An 18,929-nucleotide genomic window follows, 5' to 3' on the forward strand; every position below is an offset into this window, starting at 1 on the left:
GCCCAAATGAGGAGAGCTGGGGGGAGAGGGGAGGCTGGCTCTGAATCAGCTGAAATATGCCATCAGCCTCCCTCACCTCCTTGCCCCTGTCTGTCTGGCACCTCCTTCAGCTCTGATCCTGACAGCTCCTTTCCGCCTCAGTGGGTGAAGAGTGATGTCCAGGGAGCAGGGTTTGCTGAGGAAAGGGAGGGGTCAGTGGGTCTGGTGTTGGGAAATGGAGCTGTCAGACAGTGAGAGATTGCTGCAGGGGAAGGGGGGTACTGGGCTGGTCCCTGATGGATTGACTGTTCCTCCCTCCCTCTCCCATCTAGAATTCTGGCCAGTTTTATCTCCGGCCTCTTCAATTTCTATGAAGACTTGTACTTCACCTACCTCGAGATCAACCCCCTTGGTAATTGGCTCTGCTGGGATGGAATGGAACAGGGGTCATTTATAACAGTCCTGGTAGCTATCACAGCCCTGGCCTTAGCCTTCAGAGAACTAGACCCCAGTGGACCTTGGCACTTCTCAGGGTCATGCAGATAAGTGTGCCTGTGTAGAGGGATTTCCAAGCTCATTTAGTGCAGGCTCCTGTTTCTGAGCTCTCGAAGACAATAATTATTCCTTTTTTTTTTTAATTAAACCAATTCTACCTTCTTATTTCGGTCTTGAATTGTTCTGTGATGGAGAAGTTCTGGTTTTGATCTATGTGCTCTGTTGCTGTCCCTGCCATTGGGTTAAGCTTCCCCTAGTTGGGTTCCAAGAATCCCAGATGCACACCTAGGGGCTCTCTTGATACAACATGTACCGTAAGTACTTTTTTAAATGGCAGAGTCATGGATGGGTGAATAGATAGATACTTAAAACAAGGAGTGTAGAGTTGTTTTTTTTTTTTTTTTTTTTTTTTAAAGAGGGAGGAAGGGAAGGAAAGACAGAGAAAGAAGGAAGGATGGAAGTGAGGAAGAAAGGGAAACATTTTTAAACATTTTCTTGTTTTATTATATTTTGTTTGTTTGTTTGTTTTTTACATGGGCTGGGGCCGGGAATCGAACCGGGGTCCTCCGGCACGGCAGGCAAGCACTCTTGCCCGCTGAGCCACCGCGGCCCGCCAGGAGTGTAGAGTTTTATAAAGATGTTAAATAATTGCCATGGCAACTAATGAAGATTTCCTGGTCATGTTACCTTTAGGTCAGGTAGCGAGGAACCAGTCTCATAGGATTGGTTTTCTCCTTTACTGGGGGGAGCTGTGTCTCCATAAGAGCCATTCTGCTTTCTTGTAGAGTTACCAGGCCAGGGAGTTGGGCTGCCTCTGCACTGCCCTGACCCTTCAGACCCTTCTTTCCTCTTGAGGCCCTCAGACCCACCCCACTACCCATCCCTCCTCTATCCCAGAACACTGTGCCTGCTGAAGGAGTTGGTCAGTCATTGACCCCTTATGTTGGGAAGAGCTTGGTCTGAGTCTGTCAGGCTGTAAAGGAGACAGGCCCTGGTGGAGCAAAGATGGTAGGGTTCAAGTGGTGCCGGCTGGTTCTGGCCAGGGCTTCTTGGGGCAAAGTCCAAGAAGCTGAGAAATCAAATCAGATTCCAGCTGAGGATGTTGCAGCCCTAATGGACCAGATGGTTCTGTGCTAACTTAATTAGCTAAATGGCCCTGAGGGGGGAAGAAAGATGGATGTCCAGTGAGGTGGCAGTAAATGAATCCTGCTGGCTGGGAGCCTAGCAAGCCCTGCAGCTCCCATTTCATCTGACACGGAAGCTTCCCCTAGCTGGGTCCCAAGAATCCCAGATGCACATCTAGGGGCTCTCCTGATACAACATATACCTTAAGTACTTTTTTTAAATGCCAGAGTCAATGGATGAGTGAATAGATAGATATTTAAAACAAGGAGTGTAGAGTTTTATAAAGATGTTAAATAATTGCCATGGCAGCTAATGGAGATTTCCTGGTCATGTTACCTTTAGGTCAGGTAGCGAGGAGCCAGTCTCATAGGATTTCTTTTCTCCCTTCCTGGGGGGAGCTGTGTCTCCATAAGAGCCATTCTGCTTTCTTGTAGAGCTGAGGGAGGCCCTGTGCGGGGCCCTACAGGAGTGGTGTTTGGAGGGAGTCTGATGGTGAGGGGCTTTGGGACTGATGATTGCCTCTGTCTGCAGCTGGTATCTTATTGCCTCTGCTTCACTTCCAGTTGTGACCAAAGATGGCGTCTACATCCTTGACTTGGCCGCCAAGGTGGATGCCACAGCCGACTACATCTGCAAAGTGAAGTGGGGCGATATAGAGTTCCCTCCTCCCTTTGGGCGGGAGGCTTATCCAGAGGTAGGGCTGGTTTGCTGGGGGTGGATATGGTCTGGGATGAGGGTGATTAATCTGAGAAGAGTATTTGGTCCCCCTTGTGGGCTGTATATTTGGCAGAAGGACAAGAATCATTTAATTTTTTTAAAACCCCCACGGAGTGGAGGTGGGAGTCAGCCAACCTCTGAATCCCAGCCAGAAATCCTTTTAGACTTCTCTCTCAATCAACCTCCCTGGGTTTTTAACTTGATTTGTTGCTTCGTGATAATTCTGAGTGTTTCTTCCTAATCCTGCCGGGAAGGTAGTTCTCACTGGCCACTCGCTGAGAATTTTAATTCCCATCCTATCCTCTGAGAAGTCCTCACAGCAGCATCAAGCCTTCTGTGAAGTAACCCAGGCCAAGTAAAGAGACTGAGCTGGGAGAAGGTAGAGACTGGGGAGGGGAGGAGGGGTTGAGATGAGCTAGACAGGCAGATACTGGGAATGGGGGTGAAGGGAGCAGAGTGGAAGCAGAGTGACATGGTAAGGCTCAGGACTTGTATAGAGGGCCATGGACTTGAGGTCAGAGAAAAGGAGTGGAACTTGAGGTTAGAGAAAAAGAGTTGGGAGATCTGCCCCCGGCAGTGGCTGTGGGTGATTGTGGTACTTGAAGACACCATCATGCTTTTCGCAGGTATATGGGGCCCTGCACAATCCCTTCACATTCCACAGTTGAGTGACTCATGTGCCTCCAGGGAGCGGGGAGGGACCCTGGGATCTGGAACCTTGTGAAGCAGGTGACCCAAGGGCCCACTTTTTGCTCTTTGATCCCTAGGAAGCCTACATTGCAGACCTGGATGCCAAAAGTGGGGCAAGCCTGAAGTTGACCTTGCTGAACCCCAGGGGGAGGATCTGGACCATGGTGGCTGGGGGTGGCGCCTCTGTTGTGTACAGGTGACTAAAGGGAGCTGCTGATGGGACATCGCCAGGCCCACGCAGCGGTGTGGGATCTGGCATGCGATGGGGTCCATCTGTCGTCTTTGTGACCTTGGTCATGCCTCTCCTCTAGGGGTCTCTGGTTTCCACCTAGGTGTGGAGCAAGAAGTTGTGAGGCCTGTGAATGCAGTGATATCCCAGAACGACTAGGGTGGCTCTGGTGAGGGCATACCCTGCACAGTCTCCTGCAGCCTTTGTTTGCTTCAAAAGGGAGTTCTTTTTGTTAGTTTTAAGTCTTAAGTAAAGATACAGTAAATACAGAAAATTAAGTTCCCTGGATATTTTCCCATGCCTGGTATCAACCAGTCCATTGCTATATGTTCTTCCAGGTGTTTTAATGCCTTTATGATTGTTTTCATATTTTTTTGCTTTATAGAAGTGATGGAATCATATTCTACACACCTTGAAATACTTAACTTTTTTCCCCCTTAAAGTACAGTAGGTGTTTGCTTGTTTTTAGACACATTCCCTTCAGTGGTTGGGTTTGTGCTTTCCTGGGACTTCTCTCTTGGGCAGCCTGTCAGGGACCCCTGGAGTGGGCAGTTTTTCTTGTCTCAGTATCAGGGAGTTGTCCTTATTCACTTCACCTACCACTGTCTAGACCAGAGCCCCGTGTAGGACAGGGTTGGCAGAGTACACCTTCCAGTGAATCTTACCTAGTACTGATCACCTTCAAGTGTGACTTTGTGCGGCGTTAATGTCAGAGTTCGAAGAGATAAGTCTTTCAGTTTGACTTCAATGTTTGGAGGGAATCTGCATGTCCTCCCAGGCAACAGGCTACCACCCTTTTCACTGAGACTGGAAGCCAACACTGATTTTGGTGTCTTTCTGACAGTGACACCATCTGCGATCTCGGGGGTGTTAACGAGCTGGCGAACTATGGGGAGTACTCAGGTGCCCCCAGCGAGCAGCAGACCTATGACTATGCCAAGACGATTCTGTCCCTCATGACACGCGAGAAGCACCCGGATGGTGAGAGACTCGCCTTCCCCCAGGACAGCCCAGCATGGTGCAGTGGTAACAGCTGTGTACTAGAAATCATGGAGGTTGTGGTCCTGGTCCTTTGCAACCTTGGGGTAGCCATTTAACTTCTGTACGCAGAATCTTTGATTGCCTAATGGGCAGTGACAGTGTCAGCAGTCGGGGGAGGCTCTGAAAGGACATATGTGTACATAAAGCCCTATAAGAAGGTGCAAGGGAGTAGGAGGTGGTGGCATATTACTCTGATTGTTATAGGTTAGTTCTTTTCTTTTCATGGGCAGACTCTGGGAATTGAACCCGGGTCTCTGTGCAGCAGGCGAAAACTCTGCCACTGAGCCACTGTGACCCACCCGATAAGTTAGTTCTACTGACCTACATATATGTTAGCTGGGCCACGTGTGTCCCAGCTTCTTTTTAGTACCTGACCAGGTGTTGGGTCAGGTATATATACTAATTCCCATTCCTTGAACTAGTTTGAGGTTACAGGCAGATGTAGCAGTTCTGTGGGTTTGCTTGAAGCACATGCTTGGTGGCATAGGTAATAGATAGCTCAGTGGCTAAGTCTGAACAGGCAGCAAGAGAGACCGTCCTTCTCATTCCCTGCCTCTATTGAAACCTCCTAAGAATTGGGGATCCCTTGCTCAGAAGAGAGAGAACTCCCTCAGTTGGGTTTCTGGTAAGAGGCTCAAGTCTACCTTTAACCATCTTTTGATATCTCTTTCTCCAAACCCAGGCAAGATCCTGATCATAGGAGGCAGCATTGCAAACTTCACCAACGTGGCTGCCACATTCAAGGTAACTGGCCACAATGGAATCGTGCAGTTTCTGGAGAGAGCAGGTTTGGGGTAGTGTGGAAGGGATCTGGTTGGCAAGGCTTGAGACAGAGGCAAGTCCCCATGATTTCCACAGTCCAGGGAAAGCTCTCAGGCCAGGGTCCCCTGTTAGGCATTCAGAAGACCCTGAAGTGAAAGATATGGATCTGAGGCTATGGGGGAAGGAGGGGCAGGTAGCTGTCACTTGCTGGACTGTAATTTTATAACCTGTAATGTGGGGAGAAGGTGAATGTCTGCTTTCCCCCCTTTCAAGAGCAGTATTTGGAGAACTGGCTCAGCCGATCCTCTTTTTCAAAGCTCTGGGTTCTTTGCAACTCCCAGTCTTTGTCATCTCTCATCCATCAGCCCCTTCTTCAGAAGGTTAGAATGAGCAAAGTGTTTGATCTGGGGTTCCTGCTCATCCAGTCAGGTCTGATCTCTGTGCATAGGTCATGGGCATAGGCATGTGGTTTAAAGGAAATGTGACTGCTAGTCGACAGGGATGACAGAGCTAATGTATCTGGAGAGTTGTCCCCATCTGGTGGCCACCTCAGGAGCCTGTTTGTTATTCTAGACTCTCAAGATGCTCAGTGGGGCTATTCAGAAAAATGTGCCAACATCTGGTAGTTTCATACACGTTTTGTGAATAATAGACTACGTGTCAACTTTGAACCTCTGAGCTCTCAGGAATTGGGGCCCAGTACTCATCAGTCTCCCTAAGGATCTGATTGAGCAGACAGATCTGAAACAGAGAAGCTTGATGGCATTGTTTAATTTCTGAGCAGTCCTACAGTAAAAGATAACACTGTTGATGGGGGGCTTAGGTCTGAAGCAGGAACCACATGGGGAACATCATGTGAAATGCTTTGGGGGAACACAGATGAGACTCCTGGCTCAGTAAAATAGCCCTCTGCCTGGGGAAACAAAGCTGGTGTACACCTGTCCATTCTCCCACTTTTCAAAGATGATATCCATTGCAAGGGCTGTTCTTCTAAATCAGTTGAAAAGTATTTTGTACACCCTTGACATTTAGGAAGATTGTGTCCCATTACCTCTGAGAACCCTTTCATAGGATCCCAACATAGATTTTTTTCCCCCCAAAATTGCAATAAGAGAATGACCACAGATTCTTGCAGCAGCAATATTCCAAGTGCTGTCATGTTCTAGGCTTTTGGGTTGTTTGTGTATGGTCCAGTCCACACGTGTAAAGTTCTTGATTGTCTGGACCTGCTATGCTCGATGAGAGGCATCGTTTTATATGAGACTGTATATCCTGACACATTTGTTTTTCCTGGCTGTAAGTCATTGCTTCATGGTTGCCTTGTTTTTGGTCACGTGTCTGTATTGGCCCTTTGTTCTTCTAGGGCATCGTGAGAGCAATTCGGGATTACCAGGGCCCCCTGAAGGAGCATGAGGTCACAATCTTTGTCCGAAGAGGTGGTCCCAACTATCAGGAGGGCTTACGGGTGATGGGTGAAGTAGGTAAGAGGGGACCTTTTCTCTCCCTCCCACCCTGAGTGTTGGGTGGTCCAGCTCTGATTTCTGAAAGAGCCAGTGCTGGGGCTCATGGTGCTTTCCCACTACCCTTTCTGACTATGCAGCTTTGAGCTAATGCCTTCAGGCTTTCTTCTGCTTTTGTGTTCTGTACCTCTTTTCATTCTCTGCCTTCTCATGACCTGGAGCCAGCCACCTGCCTGTCCTAACCATAAGAATGTGTAGCCCCTGTGACTGAGGGCAGTTAGGTGTGGAGCAGGGGTTCCTGTGATGTGCCAGAGTGGGACAGAAATATGATACTCTTGCTCAGTGAGCTGGCCTTCTAATGGGACAGACAAAGCCTTTCTTGTCCTCCCATTTTTCCAAATGTGGTATCCATGGCTAACAGTAACCCCCCTAAATCACTTGAAGTGGTACTGAGTGCTAGATTGCATTCATTCCTTTACAACTGAGTACCCACCTTGGGCTGGGCCCTGGGGACAGCACAACAGTTACCTGACCAAGATACTGTCAGATAGGGATGGTTTGAAGGCAGCAAGAGTAGGATGAAGGAGGGTGCCTGGTGAAAATCAGAGAAGGCCTCCTTTCTCAGGAGGTGGCACTTAAACTGAGGTGATAGATGAGGGATCCAGCTGGTAAAGATCTGGGGCAAGAGAGCTCCTGGCAGACAGAAGAACAGGGACAGAGCCCTGGGGAAAGTTGCTGGGAGTGTTCAGGAGCAGAGAGGCTGGGGAGGCTCAAGTGCAGGGAATACAGACACTGGGGCTGGGGGAGGACATGGGTGGAGAGGCAGGACCGGGCTGCAAACAGGACTAACAACGGTTTTAGTCACTTGGGGCTTGCCAGGAGAACTGTTTCTTGCTCTTATCAGCAGGTGGTCTTTATAATGATTTGTTCTATTGTGAAAATATGACAGCTAAATTGCCCTTGGTAATTGACTTTACACAGAAAGCACCAGACATTGAGCAAAGCTGTAAAAGGATCTTTGAAAGTCGTGTGGACCAGGCACTTATTTGAAGACTTGAATGATGGATTCTTTTCCATCTTTCCCAGGAAAGACCACTGGGATCCCCATCCACGTCTTTGGTACTGAGACACACATGACAGCCATCGTGGGCATGGCCCTGGGCCACCGACCCATCCCTAATCAGCCACCCACAGCAGCCCACACTGCAAACTTTCTCCTCAATGCCAGCGGGAGCACTTCGGTAGGTGCCTGCCTTCCTCCCGTCTTAAAGGGATCATCTAGTCTTTTCTGCCATCCCTCTACCCATCTAGAACACAGTGCTCCTCTACTGTCTCTGGCTATTGGGGATATACAGGGGAAGTTAGTACGTGATTGGTTTCTGCATCTCTTCGCCAATTTTTTTTTCTGCTCTGTCAAGGTAGTATATAATGGGAAGAGTGAGGGTTTAAAATCAGACCTGAGTTCAGTCCTGGCCTTATTGCTTCTTACCTGCTGAGAGCTTTCGTTTACTCATCAGTGGGGACAAAACTCCTTCCTATCTCAGAGGGTTTTTGTAAGTGTGGTTTTGGAAGCAACTTGTAAAGAAAGGCATTATACATAATTATTACTGCCTGATTTTTTAGGGGCCCTTAAGGACCAATGGCTTTTTACCCCAGCTGCGACCATTATCTCCAACTCTCTCCCTCCTTGTCCCATCCCAGACTCCAGCTCCTAGCAGGACGGCATCTTTTTCTGAGTCCAGGGCTGATGACATGGCACCTGCAAAGAAGGCCAAACCTGCCATGCCACAAGGTAACTCCTAGAGGTCTCAAACACATTGCAGGGCATAGCTCTCTGGTGCCCTCCCTGTCCAAGTCCTGTCTGGGTCAGCAGAGGCGGATGGAAAATGGTTTGAGCTTTGCTATGAGTGGGTTTGGGCATAAGATGGAAAGAATGTGTATGAGATAACATGAGCCTTCCCTGTGGGCTGTCCTTATGCTGAGGAGTCATGTCATCTCTGGGCTCACCTCATTCCCCCCTTCTTTGCCTCTACCCACTTTTCCCTGTGGGGGTGGATGAACTGGGCAGTGAGGCTGTGGAGGAGATGGGGCTATAGAAATACCAGAAAGTAGAAATGTCTCCCAGACTCTGCTCCTAAGGGAAGGGCAGGAGCCAGCTCAGGATGCTGTGTCCCCACCCTGAGCTCCATCATCTTGGGGCTCTTGCAAAATGTTCCCTCCCCCGTGAACCCACTGTAAGAAAGCATGTCATCTACCAGCCCATCTCTACTTTGCCTGATTGATTTCTCCGTCATCTGATTCATCAAAGATGCAATATCTGTCAGCCCTTATGATCAGCATCAGCTAACTTGTGTTAGTTACCGCGAGGCCAGTGCAGGAGCCTGTGCAACTTCTTCCTGCTATGCCCCGAGTTGGCTTGTGGCATTTTGTGAAATAGTGACATTAACTCCAAGGACTTGAGATCAGGACTTGAGATCAGAAGCCGCTGCCCTGAGTGTCCCAGATGAGCAGCTTTGTCCACAGCACAGAATGACAGTCCCAACCCCTGCTGTAGTTTAGTCATTTTATCGTACTTCATGGGGACAAAAAGTGATTGGCAGAAGGAGGGTGGGCAGGGCAGCCAGAGAACCCAGAAGAGAGTAGAGGTCACCTCACTGTCCCTCCAGAGTGTGCCCTGGTCTGGGGCAGCCAGGAGGCTCTGGTGTTCTGCACACCCTCCCTGGCCCCTCACTCTGCTGCCTGTGGTTCTTTGCCCTTCTTGCATCCACTCTTTTGATTGATGCTTTCACCTGTTCTGTTCGCATTGCTCCTCCTGTCTTTGAGGAACAGACAGAGATGGTGAGGGCGTCAGTCATAAGAGTTTTGTCTGTAAGACCCTTCCCTGCTCCCCCTTCCCTCCAGAGCCTTTGGCCATCAGCAGGTCACTCAGTTGCCTTGGTCATTTTCTTTGACAGATTCAGTCCCAAGTGCAAGATCCCTGCAAGGTAGGACACCCCACCCCCTCCCAGTTCCATGTGGGGCTTTGTCAGTGCCTTATAATTCTATTGGGTGCTTTGTTTCCCCCTCCCCTGGTGGGTGGCAGTGTTGTCTGGTATATTTTCTGTCCTTGCCTTGGTGTGGCCTGCCTCCAAGTCCTAGTCTTTGCTGTCCCACCCTCCCCACCCCCTGCTTAGTACATGCTGCCACTGCTGTCCTCACTGTGTAACCATCTCTGACTCTGAGCTTGGGAGGAGGGTGTAGACTATGGGAGGAGTGAGAGCCAGAACTTCCGCTCTAGAGAGTGGAGTGATGCATCAGGAATGAGGGCTGTCCTGGGAGCAAGGGAAACATCAAGACTGGAGAGGGCAATGGGTGTCTCCCTGCTGGTGTGGAGGAGGGGAGACATACATTACCCCCAGTTTTGTTTACTTCTGTCATGACACCATCATTTTTTTTTCCTGCCTTATCCTTAACCCTGCACTTCATCCCAGTACTCCTAACAATGGGGACATGTTTAGATTTCTCCAGGCTATTGATGAAAAGTAGGTGGGATAGAGAGGTAGACATCCAGAAGAGTGAGTAGTATAACCTTAGCCTGGGTGGTTAGAAGGCACTTGGGCTTCCTCTTGTACCTGGGATCATAGTTTACAATGTTCTTTTTCTGTGCACCCACACTCACCTATTAACCTAGGTAAATAGATTTATCTCTTTAAAGTACCAGGGCTTCCATATAACTTTTTTTTTTTTTTAGGAATAAATTTTTTATTTTTTATTAATTAAAAAAATTAACAACAAACAAAACATTAAGATATCATTCCGTTCTACAAATACAATCAGTAATTCTTAATATCATCACATAGTTGCATATTCATCATTTTTTAGAACATTTGCATCGATTTAGAAAAAGAAAGAAAAAGACAACAGAAAAAAATAAAACGATAACAGAAAAAAAAGATTATACATACCATACCCCTCACCCCTAGCTTTCATTTACCACTAGCATTTCAAACTAAATTTATTTTAACATTTGTTCCCCCATTATTTATTTTTATACCATATGTTCTACTCGTCTGTTGATATGGTAGATAAAAGGAGCATCAGACACAAGGTTTTCACAGTCACAGAGTCACATTGTGAAAGCTATATCATTGTTCAGTCATCATCAAGAAACATGACTACTGGAACACAGCTCTACATTTTCAGTCAGTTCCCTCCAGCCTCTCCATTAAATCCTGAACAACAAGGTGTTATCTACTTAATGGGTAAGAATAACCTCCAGGATAACCTCTCGACTCTGTTTGGAATTTCTCAGCCATTGACACTTAGTCTCATTTCACTCTTCCCCCTTTTGGTCGAGAAGATTCTCTCAATCCCTTGATGTTAATTCTCAGCTCATTCTAGGGTTTTTCTCAGTCGCTTGATGCTGAGTCTCAGCTCATTCCAGGATCTCTGTCCCAGGTTGCCAGGAAGGTCCACACCCCTGGGAGTCATGTTCCACGCAGAGAGGGGGAGGGTGGTGAGACTGCTCGTCGTGTTGGCTGGAGGGAGAGGCCACATCTGAGCAACAAAAGAGCCTCTCTTGGGGTGACTCTTAGGCCTAAATTTTAAGTAGACTTGACCTATCCTTTGTGGGGTTAAGTTTCATGTGAACAAACCCCAAGACTGGGGGCTCAGCCTATAGCTTTGGTTGTCCACACTGCTTGTGAGAATATCAAGAATTCAACTTAGGGAAGTTGAATTTCTCCCTGCTTTCACCATTCCCCGAAGGGGGCTTGCAAATACTTTTCCACTCACTGATCGAATCACTCTGGGATTCATTGGGTCATCACTCTGGACAAACCAACAAAATCTCATGTCTTACCTGAGATTCCAAGTACTCATGACGTTCAGTCAAACTATCTACATAAGTTATATTAGGAAATGCTCTAGTCAAAATACGAATTTTGTAACAAATAAACATTTTTTGCTTTAGTCTCACACATAAGGTGACATTTTAAAATATTAATTACCATCTATTTTCAGCACCCTGCAATAATGACATTCTTTTGTTCCTCCTCATGCAAAAACATTTTTTAAACTTGTACATTGTACATTTCATTATTATTATACTCTAGGCATTCCTAAATTATACCATCTCAATCTTTAGCATCTATCCTTCTTTCTGATTTCATTTATGTCCCCAGCCCTCCCCCCTCTATCATTCTCACATGCCATATAACTTTTTAACATTGACATTTGGTGGGGGAGCCTGGGGGAAGGGATAGCCTTCCAATGACCTCTGGCCCCGGTAAAGGGAGAGATAGGCGTGATTAGGCAAGGTGTCCAGAATCACTGGAGAAGCCCAGAATGTACCCTCTGACTGACCTGATATTAATCTCTACGTTTTCTGTCTCTGGCAAGATCCATTCTTATCTAAAAAGTGGACACACAGGGACAGAATCTAGTTTGCAGAACGTTCTTCCTAGGAGTTCTCTGAACTATGCTTAGAAGTAGGAGAGGAAAGAGGAGAGTGGGTTGGGGGTGCACAGATTGCATCAGAGTGAGCCTGCTGAGGGGGATCCTGGGGGTAAGGTGTCTCAGACTGCAGAGCAGAGGTTCTCTCTGGGGCCTCCCTGCTGCCCACAGAACATTGGATAGCCCCCTTCTGCTTTGGTTTTTCTGTGCTTGAGGAGTAGAACACTCTTTCTTCTGCCTTTGCTTAGCCTTTTTCATGTTGGCAGTGAGAGTGGGTTTGTAGAGAGCAGGTTTTAACTTCCTGCTTGCTGACGCTTCTGGGGATAGACTTGTGTATGTCTGTGTGCCTTGGGTATGGGCTCCCCTGAGAATGGGAGTGGCTCTTTCACACTGATTTATATTCTTTCTTCTCAGTTGCACAGTTGAGCTGCATCTTAAGTTTTGTAATCCTGACTTGATGCTAGATGATCTAGGATCTGTCATTTGGCATCTCTGGGCTTCACTTGCCTGGGATTGGAAAGTGAGGAAACTGGATTAGGTGGTTTCCCTTGTTCTGTGATCTGAATCCTTGGAACACAGATAGGTCCAAGTGACAGTAAATCCCAGGAGTTTACAAAATCAGGAGCTTTCTGTCATCAGAAGCTTATGGCTATGATGGAAAAGGCGGGCCTTTGCAGGGATCAGAATCCTACATTGCTCAGGAAAATAATCTCTTAAATATACTAATTTATATTTGTATATATTTATATAAATATATATACATATTTAATCAGACCTTGAATCGAGTCTGACTAGTCTGTGTCGGTATAGTGGGTTGGTTAATATCAGATGCAACTGAGCTAGATCCATTGGTCTCTCTAGGGTAGCTGAGAGCCTCCCCTGAGGGCTGCTCTACTCCTCTGGAGGGGGAGTCACCTGCCAGCAGGGTGACGAGGGGTCCTTTCACCACTTATGAATACACTTGTTCCAGATGTTTTTGTTCCCTTCCTTTGCCCCTCACTTCTTTCCCACCCACTGGGGTGCCTGCCCAAGAGCATTGTTAGGAGGAGGAGAGAGCCTCTTGGGATGGAGGATACGGAGAGAGAAGGACCGGAAGACTAGGAGAGAAGGTTGGAAAGCCCTGGACTCCTGCCTTGTTGCCAGAGCCTGGTCAGAAGCTCAATTAGAGATAAGGCTGTCCTGCCATCCTCAGCTCTAGCTGCAACAAATCTTCCTTGGACTTACACTGACTTAGAATTCAAGATAATTCAAACCCTGAGCATGACTGGTTCATGTCCAGATTTATAAGGAGATGTTTTGAAGTCCTGGAGGCTACCAAAATTAGGCAAGCTTACTTTTATTTTTTAAATGGCTTTAAAAATAATTTAGCTAGACTCCGTTAGCATATAAGCAAGGAGGCTGATTATACATCTTTCCTGTGTAATGACACATCTTTTCCTTAATTTCTTGTGAAATTAACCAGGTCCTGTGGGAATTCTCCTTGGTAGCTTGGCTGCAGGGCTATTCTCCATATACCTATACTTTCTCTATTTGTTGCTAGCCAGCCATGGGTCTCTTTGCTCTTTTTGCCCCCTCTGCCACCTCTTTCCAGAAGAAATTCTCCAAGTTCTCAAAATTCCATCCCCTTGACATTCCTTTGCAGTTTTGATGTGCCACCATACCTGGACTTGGTCTGGAGGGGTCTGAAAGGTAGCCCCTGTGGGTTTTCCCAGGATGTATATTCTGGGTGCACTTTCTGTGTCTTTGTCCACCAGGAAAGAGCGCCACCCTCTTCAGCTGCCACACCAAAGCCATTGTGTGGGGCATGCAGACCCGAGCCGTGCAGGGCATGCTGGATTTCGACTATGTCTGCTCCCGGGATGAGCCCTCGGTCGCTGCCATGGTCTACCCCTTCACGTGAGTCACACCACAGCAGGAAGACCAGAGGTAGTTGTTGAGCATGTTTCCTCTTGTAATCCCCTGCCTCTGCTGAGACAAAGATTAGGGAACCAGATGGTTTAACCTCTTTGCTGGGTGAGGGTCTTCCCCTCCCAGAGACTGGGGAATGTTCCTCTGGGATCTTTTTCCATCAGATGGAAATTCTTTGAGGACAGAGACCCTGCCTCTTTCACCTTCAGGTTGAAGTTCTGCAGGGAAGAGGGGAAACCTGGCTCTGACGCTCTGAGAGTTTCCTAACCCTTCTCCCTCCTTTCTCACAGTGGGGACCACAAACAGAAGTTTTACTGGGGTCACAAGGAGATTTTGATCCCTGTCTTCAAGAACATGGCTGATGCCATGAAGAAACACCCGGAAGTTGATGTCCTGATCAACTTTGCCTCTCTCCGTTCTGCTTATGACAGTACCGTTGAGACCATGAATTATGCTCAGGCAGGTTGCTGGGCCCTGGGAAGGGGAAGCTCCACAAACGGGGTCCATGGTCACCTGGGACAAATGCTTGGGATTTGGGGCTGGCCAGCTGTTTGGGTGAAAGTAGTTAGAGACACTGGCAGGGTCGTCACCATGGGCAGGACAGTCTGGGCTGCACCTGCTATGTGAACTGAATTTTAAATGGCCATTTCAGGGGGCATCTGCCCCTACGTTTCCTCTCTGTGCTTGCTTAAAAGCCCAAGATTGACTTTAAAAAGAGAATTAAATAAATTTTCTTCCTGCAGCAGCATCACATATTTATTACAGAAACATTTAAAAATACTGATGAATAGAAAGAAAGAAAAACCTCAAGTTCCGTATCTTAGCAGCATGACAGCCAATGTTTGAACATGTCCTTATCCATGTGTTCATCTGGATTCAAACAAATGGAATATATTGAATGTAATTGTTTTGTAACCCACTTTTCTCACTCTGTTAGTATTTACTCGCAGCCTCATTTCTGCCGTTTCAGGTATTGTGATGAACTTCCTTAGGTTGACACTTGCCTATAACCTTAGTGGTTTCCCTAGCATGTGTCTCTGGTAGTCACAGTGCTGCATCAGAGTGTGCACGTTTGAGAGCCTTTGATCCATCCTGACCAGCTGCCCTCCAAAAAGTTGTTTTGTTGTGAGTGCCCATTGGTGATTTGAGTGTCTGTATTCTAGTTTGCTAACTGCTGGAATACAGTATACCAGAAACAGAATGGCTTTTAAAAAGGGGAATTTAGTAAGTTGCCGGTTTATAGTTCTAAGGCTGAGGAAATATCCCAATTAAAACAAGTCTATAGACATGTCCAATCTAAGACATCCAGGGAAAGATACCTTAGTTCAAGAAGGCTGATGAAGTTCAGGGTTTCTCTCTCATCTGGAAAGGCACGTGGCGAACAGCGTCATCCACCAGCTTCTTCCCCTGGTTTCCTGTTTCATGAAGCTCCCCGGGAGGCGTTTTCCTTCTTCATCTCCAAAGGCCGCTGGCTTGTGGGCTCTCTGCTTCTCGTGGCTATGTCGTTCTGCTTTGCTCTCTCGGAATCTCTCATTCTCCAAAGTGTTTCCTCTTTTATAGGACTCCAGAAGCTTATCAAGACCCAAATGGGTAGAGACATGTTGTCATCTAATCCAGTTTAACTACCATTCTTGATTAAATCACATCTCCAGGGAGATGATCTGATTACAGTTTCAGACATATAGTATTGAATAGGGATTATTCTGACTTTATGAAATGGAATTTAGATTAAAACATGGCTTTTTCAGGGGACATACATCTTTTCAAACCAGCACAGTCTGCTTCCTTGTATCTTTGCCAACACGCACTGTTTGGATTTTTTTTTTTTTTTAATAATGGTTTTTTTTGTTTGTTTGTTTTTTTTAACATGGGCAGGCACTAGGAATCGAACCCGGGTCCTCTGGCATGGCAGGCAAGCACTCTGCCTGCTGAGCCACCGTGGCCCACTGTTTGGATTTTAAAAGCATAACATATCTGTCAAATTGATAGACTTCTATGACTAGAGAATAGAAACTTGTTTTGATATCTAGAAGAAATGAAAAAGAAAGTACACCTGCTAGAAACAAGCTACTTTTTCAGTCTAGAGTGAAGATTGGCAGACTACAATCGAAGGGCCAAATATAGCCTACTGCTGGTTTTTGTAAATAGCGTTTTATCAGAACACAGCCGCTCTCGTTCATGTACATATTGCCCATGATTGCTTTCATGCTCAACGGTAGGGTTGAATAGTTGCTGCAGAGACCATGTGACCCACAAAGCCTAAAATACTTACTCTTTGGCTCTTTAGAGAAAACATTTGCTGACTCCAGGTCTAGAGGGAAATACAGATGGTTTTTAGGTCTTTCCTGCCCACCTTCATCTCCTTCTGGCTTTCTCCTCTAGCCCACTCCCTGGTCTGAGTGTGGAAGCAGCTCATTTCTCTCATGTACTGGCCCTGCAGGAGATATAGAGTCAGAGATTTAGAGGGTAAAATGGAGAAAACCAAAGATAGCTGCTTTGGGAGCAGGCACAAAAACATGTAGGGAACAGGTCAGTCTAAGTGTTACAGGTTTTGGGGTGTGACAGAATATAACAACTTTGATTGTGGCAGATATTTGGGAACATTTGCTCCTGCTCAGTTCCTGAGTCACTCTGGTGTTAACCAGTGGAAATTAGTTTTTAAAAGAGGGCTGACATGACCAGGGTAGAAACAGGATATTCCTGTGGCAAGTAGGAGGCACAGACCCTTAATATACTTTGATCTAAGAGTTTGAAAGGGGGCATGGGGGGCCCTCATTTCTCCTTTTGAGATGAAAGGTTAATGGGAAGGAGCTGCTCTCATCCCCTAGATCCGGACCATCGCTATCATAGCGGAAGGCATCCCCGAGGCCCTCACGAGGAAGCTGATCAAGAAGGCGGACCAGAAGGGAGTGACCATCATTGGACCTGCTACCGTGAGCTCCCCCTCTGGAAAGCCTTTGTTTAAGTTGGAGGCTATTTTATGAAGTTCCAGACCCTTAGGAAGTTTGCTTAGTGACTCTTCAGTCTCACTCCTTGTCAGAAAGATTTAGGGAGTACTTGACAGAAGTCCATCCATTGGCTCTTTCCTCAGTCCATATCACCTTTATAGTTTCATGGGACGAGTGAAAAGATTTTTTTTTCTACCCTCCTACAGCCATAGCAGTCTTCTTTTTTAATGCCATTTTATTGAGATATATTTATGCATCAAACAATCCATCCATAGTATACAATCAGTGGCTCAAAGTATCATCATGTATTTGTGCATTCATCACCACAGTCAATTTTAGAATATTTTCATTACTCCAAGAAAAAAATAAAAATAAAGAACATGGTAATATCCCATACCACTTATCCCCCTCTACTATTTATTTATTTTTTCTTTATTTCATTATTCATCTGCCCATACACTGGATAAAGGGAGTGTTAGTCACAAGGTTTTCACAGTCACACAGTCACACGATAAAAGCGATATAGTTATACCATCATCATCCAGAATTCATTCTCCTGGAGTACAATTCAGCAGTTTCAGGAATTTCCTTCTAGCTTTTCTAATATACTAGAAATAAAAAAGTCATATCTATATAATGCATAATAACATCCAGAATGACCTCTCGATTCTATTTGAACTCTCTCAGTCACTAAAATTTTGTTTTGTTTCATTATTTTTCCCCTTTTAGTCAAGAAGTTATTCTCAATCGCACAATGCCAGGGCCAGGCTCATCCCTGGGAGTCATGTCATGTTGCCGGGGAGATATACATCCCTGAGAGTCATGTCCCACTTAGGGAGGAGGGTAGTGAATTTATTTGCAGAGTTGGCTGAGAGAGAGAGAGGCCATGTCTGAGCAACAAAAGAGGTTCTCTGGAGTGTCTCTTAGGTATAAGTAGCATAGCAGAATCTTTGATTTTTCTTTTAACTACAAATCAAAGAAAAAGCTATCTAGAACCCTTATTTTTTTTGTTCCTTGGTTTTACTTAGTTGTTGTATTAAAAACTTTGTCTTAAGCTAAGGTTTTTGAACTAAACAAGAGACCTTTCATTTCAGAGGGAGGGGGTGGTTTTTAAATGTGAGGTGCACCTGTATTTCTGGAGCAAGGGTGGTGACCCAACTCTGTGTTTACTCATCTGAATCTGTAGTAGAGAGCTGTGCTTTGCAAATAAGGCTCTCCTCTTTCCTGTAATGTTTTTTGAGGGACAGAAGAGATTTTTCTTAAGCAGGAAACTCAATGGGCAGGTTAGTTCTGCTGGCCATTTTCTTTCGAGCCTGGCTGGGTAGGTAACACTGGGGCTTTGTGATCCCCTGACCTCTGTGGTTGGTCAGGGATTTGCACCCCCTCCTTCCCTTCCTCCCTTCCTGACTGCTCTTTTGGCCCCTGCAGGTTGGGGGCATCAAGCCTGGGTGCTTTAAGATTGGGAATACAGGCGGAATGCTGGACAACATCCTAGCCTCCAAGCTGTACCGCCCTGGTAGCGTGGCTTACGTCTCGCGTTCTGGAGGCATGTCCAACGAGCTCAACAATATCATCTCCCGGACCACAGACGGTGTTTATGAGGGTGTGGCCATTGGCGGGGACAGGTGAGCAGTGAGCAGTCGGCTGCAAGGGTGGTTCCTGTACCGAGGGATGGAGACCTGACTGAGAGCAGCAGACCAGGAGACAGGATGCTGGCTTCTATGATCTCAGCTCACTGCCCCTGAGTTCTAGGCCCCAAGGCATCTCTGTCCTGTCACAGAATTTACATTAACATAAAATCAGAAAATGCGTGGAAGGTGTTGTTCAAAGGTGTTTGGGGTTTCAAGTTAATTCTCTCTGTCTTCTGAGGTGCGGTCATAGGGAGGTAGCAGAGTGCAGTGGGTAAGCAGGGCCTACTCTGAAATCTGACCAAGGTGTTCAAGTCCCAGTTTCTCTGTTTACCAGGTGGGGCATCCTAGGCAGGTTACTTACCTCCCTAGACCACCAGCATCCTTACATATCAAATGGAAAATATAGTAGCCCCCACTGCATGGGATTGTTAGAGGAGTGTCTTAGGGTAAATGCCCAGCACTCAGTAAGTTCATAGTAAATGTTAACCTTCCTGATTGTTTCTTACTACTG

The 18,929-nt window shown here is 46.5% G+C and overlaps 1 protein-coding gene across 5 annotated transcripts in view; it reads left to right on the top strand.

Annotated features, from left to right (window-relative positions):
- Window positions 1-18,929, top strand: part of ACLY (ATP citrate lyase) — a 53,943-nt gene that overhangs the window by 11,524 nt on the left and 23,490 nt on the right. For 4 of the 5 annotated variants that reach the window (XM_077164390.1, XM_077164394.1, XM_077164392.1 and 1 more), the window contains 13 exons: window positions 312-391; window positions 2,163-2,293; window positions 3,084-3,202; window positions 4,080-4,216; window positions 4,959-5,020; window positions 6,402-6,519; window positions 7,585-7,739; window positions 8,200-8,290; window positions 9,453-9,482; window positions 13,686-13,827; window positions 14,130-14,298; window positions 16,668-16,772; window positions 18,216-18,412. In XM_077164390.1, coding sequence (XP_077020505.1) covers window positions 312-391; window positions 2,163-2,293; window positions 3,084-3,202; window positions 4,080-4,216; window positions 4,959-5,020; window positions 6,402-6,519; window positions 7,585-7,739; window positions 8,200-8,290; window positions 9,453-9,482; window positions 13,686-13,827; window positions 14,130-14,298; window positions 16,668-16,772; window positions 18,216-18,412 — 1,536 coding nt within the window. The remainder of the gene's footprint in view (window positions 1-311; window positions 392-2,162; window positions 2,294-3,083; window positions 3,203-4,079; window positions 4,217-4,958; window positions 5,021-6,401; window positions 6,520-7,584; window positions 7,740-8,199; window positions 8,291-9,452; window positions 9,483-13,685; window positions 13,828-14,129; window positions 14,299-16,667; window positions 16,773-18,215; window positions 18,413-18,929) is intronic. The other variant, XM_077164391.1, reaches the window with a different exon arrangement.

Source organism: Tamandua tetradactyla, chromosome 6 (assembly GCF_023851605.1).
Source record: "Tamandua tetradactyla isolate mTamTet1 chromosome 6, mTamTet1.pri, whole genome shotgun sequence".
In the NCBI taxonomy this organism is placed as follows: Eukaryota; Metazoa; Chordata; class Mammalia; order Pilosa; family Myrmecophagidae; genus Tamandua; species Tamandua tetradactyla.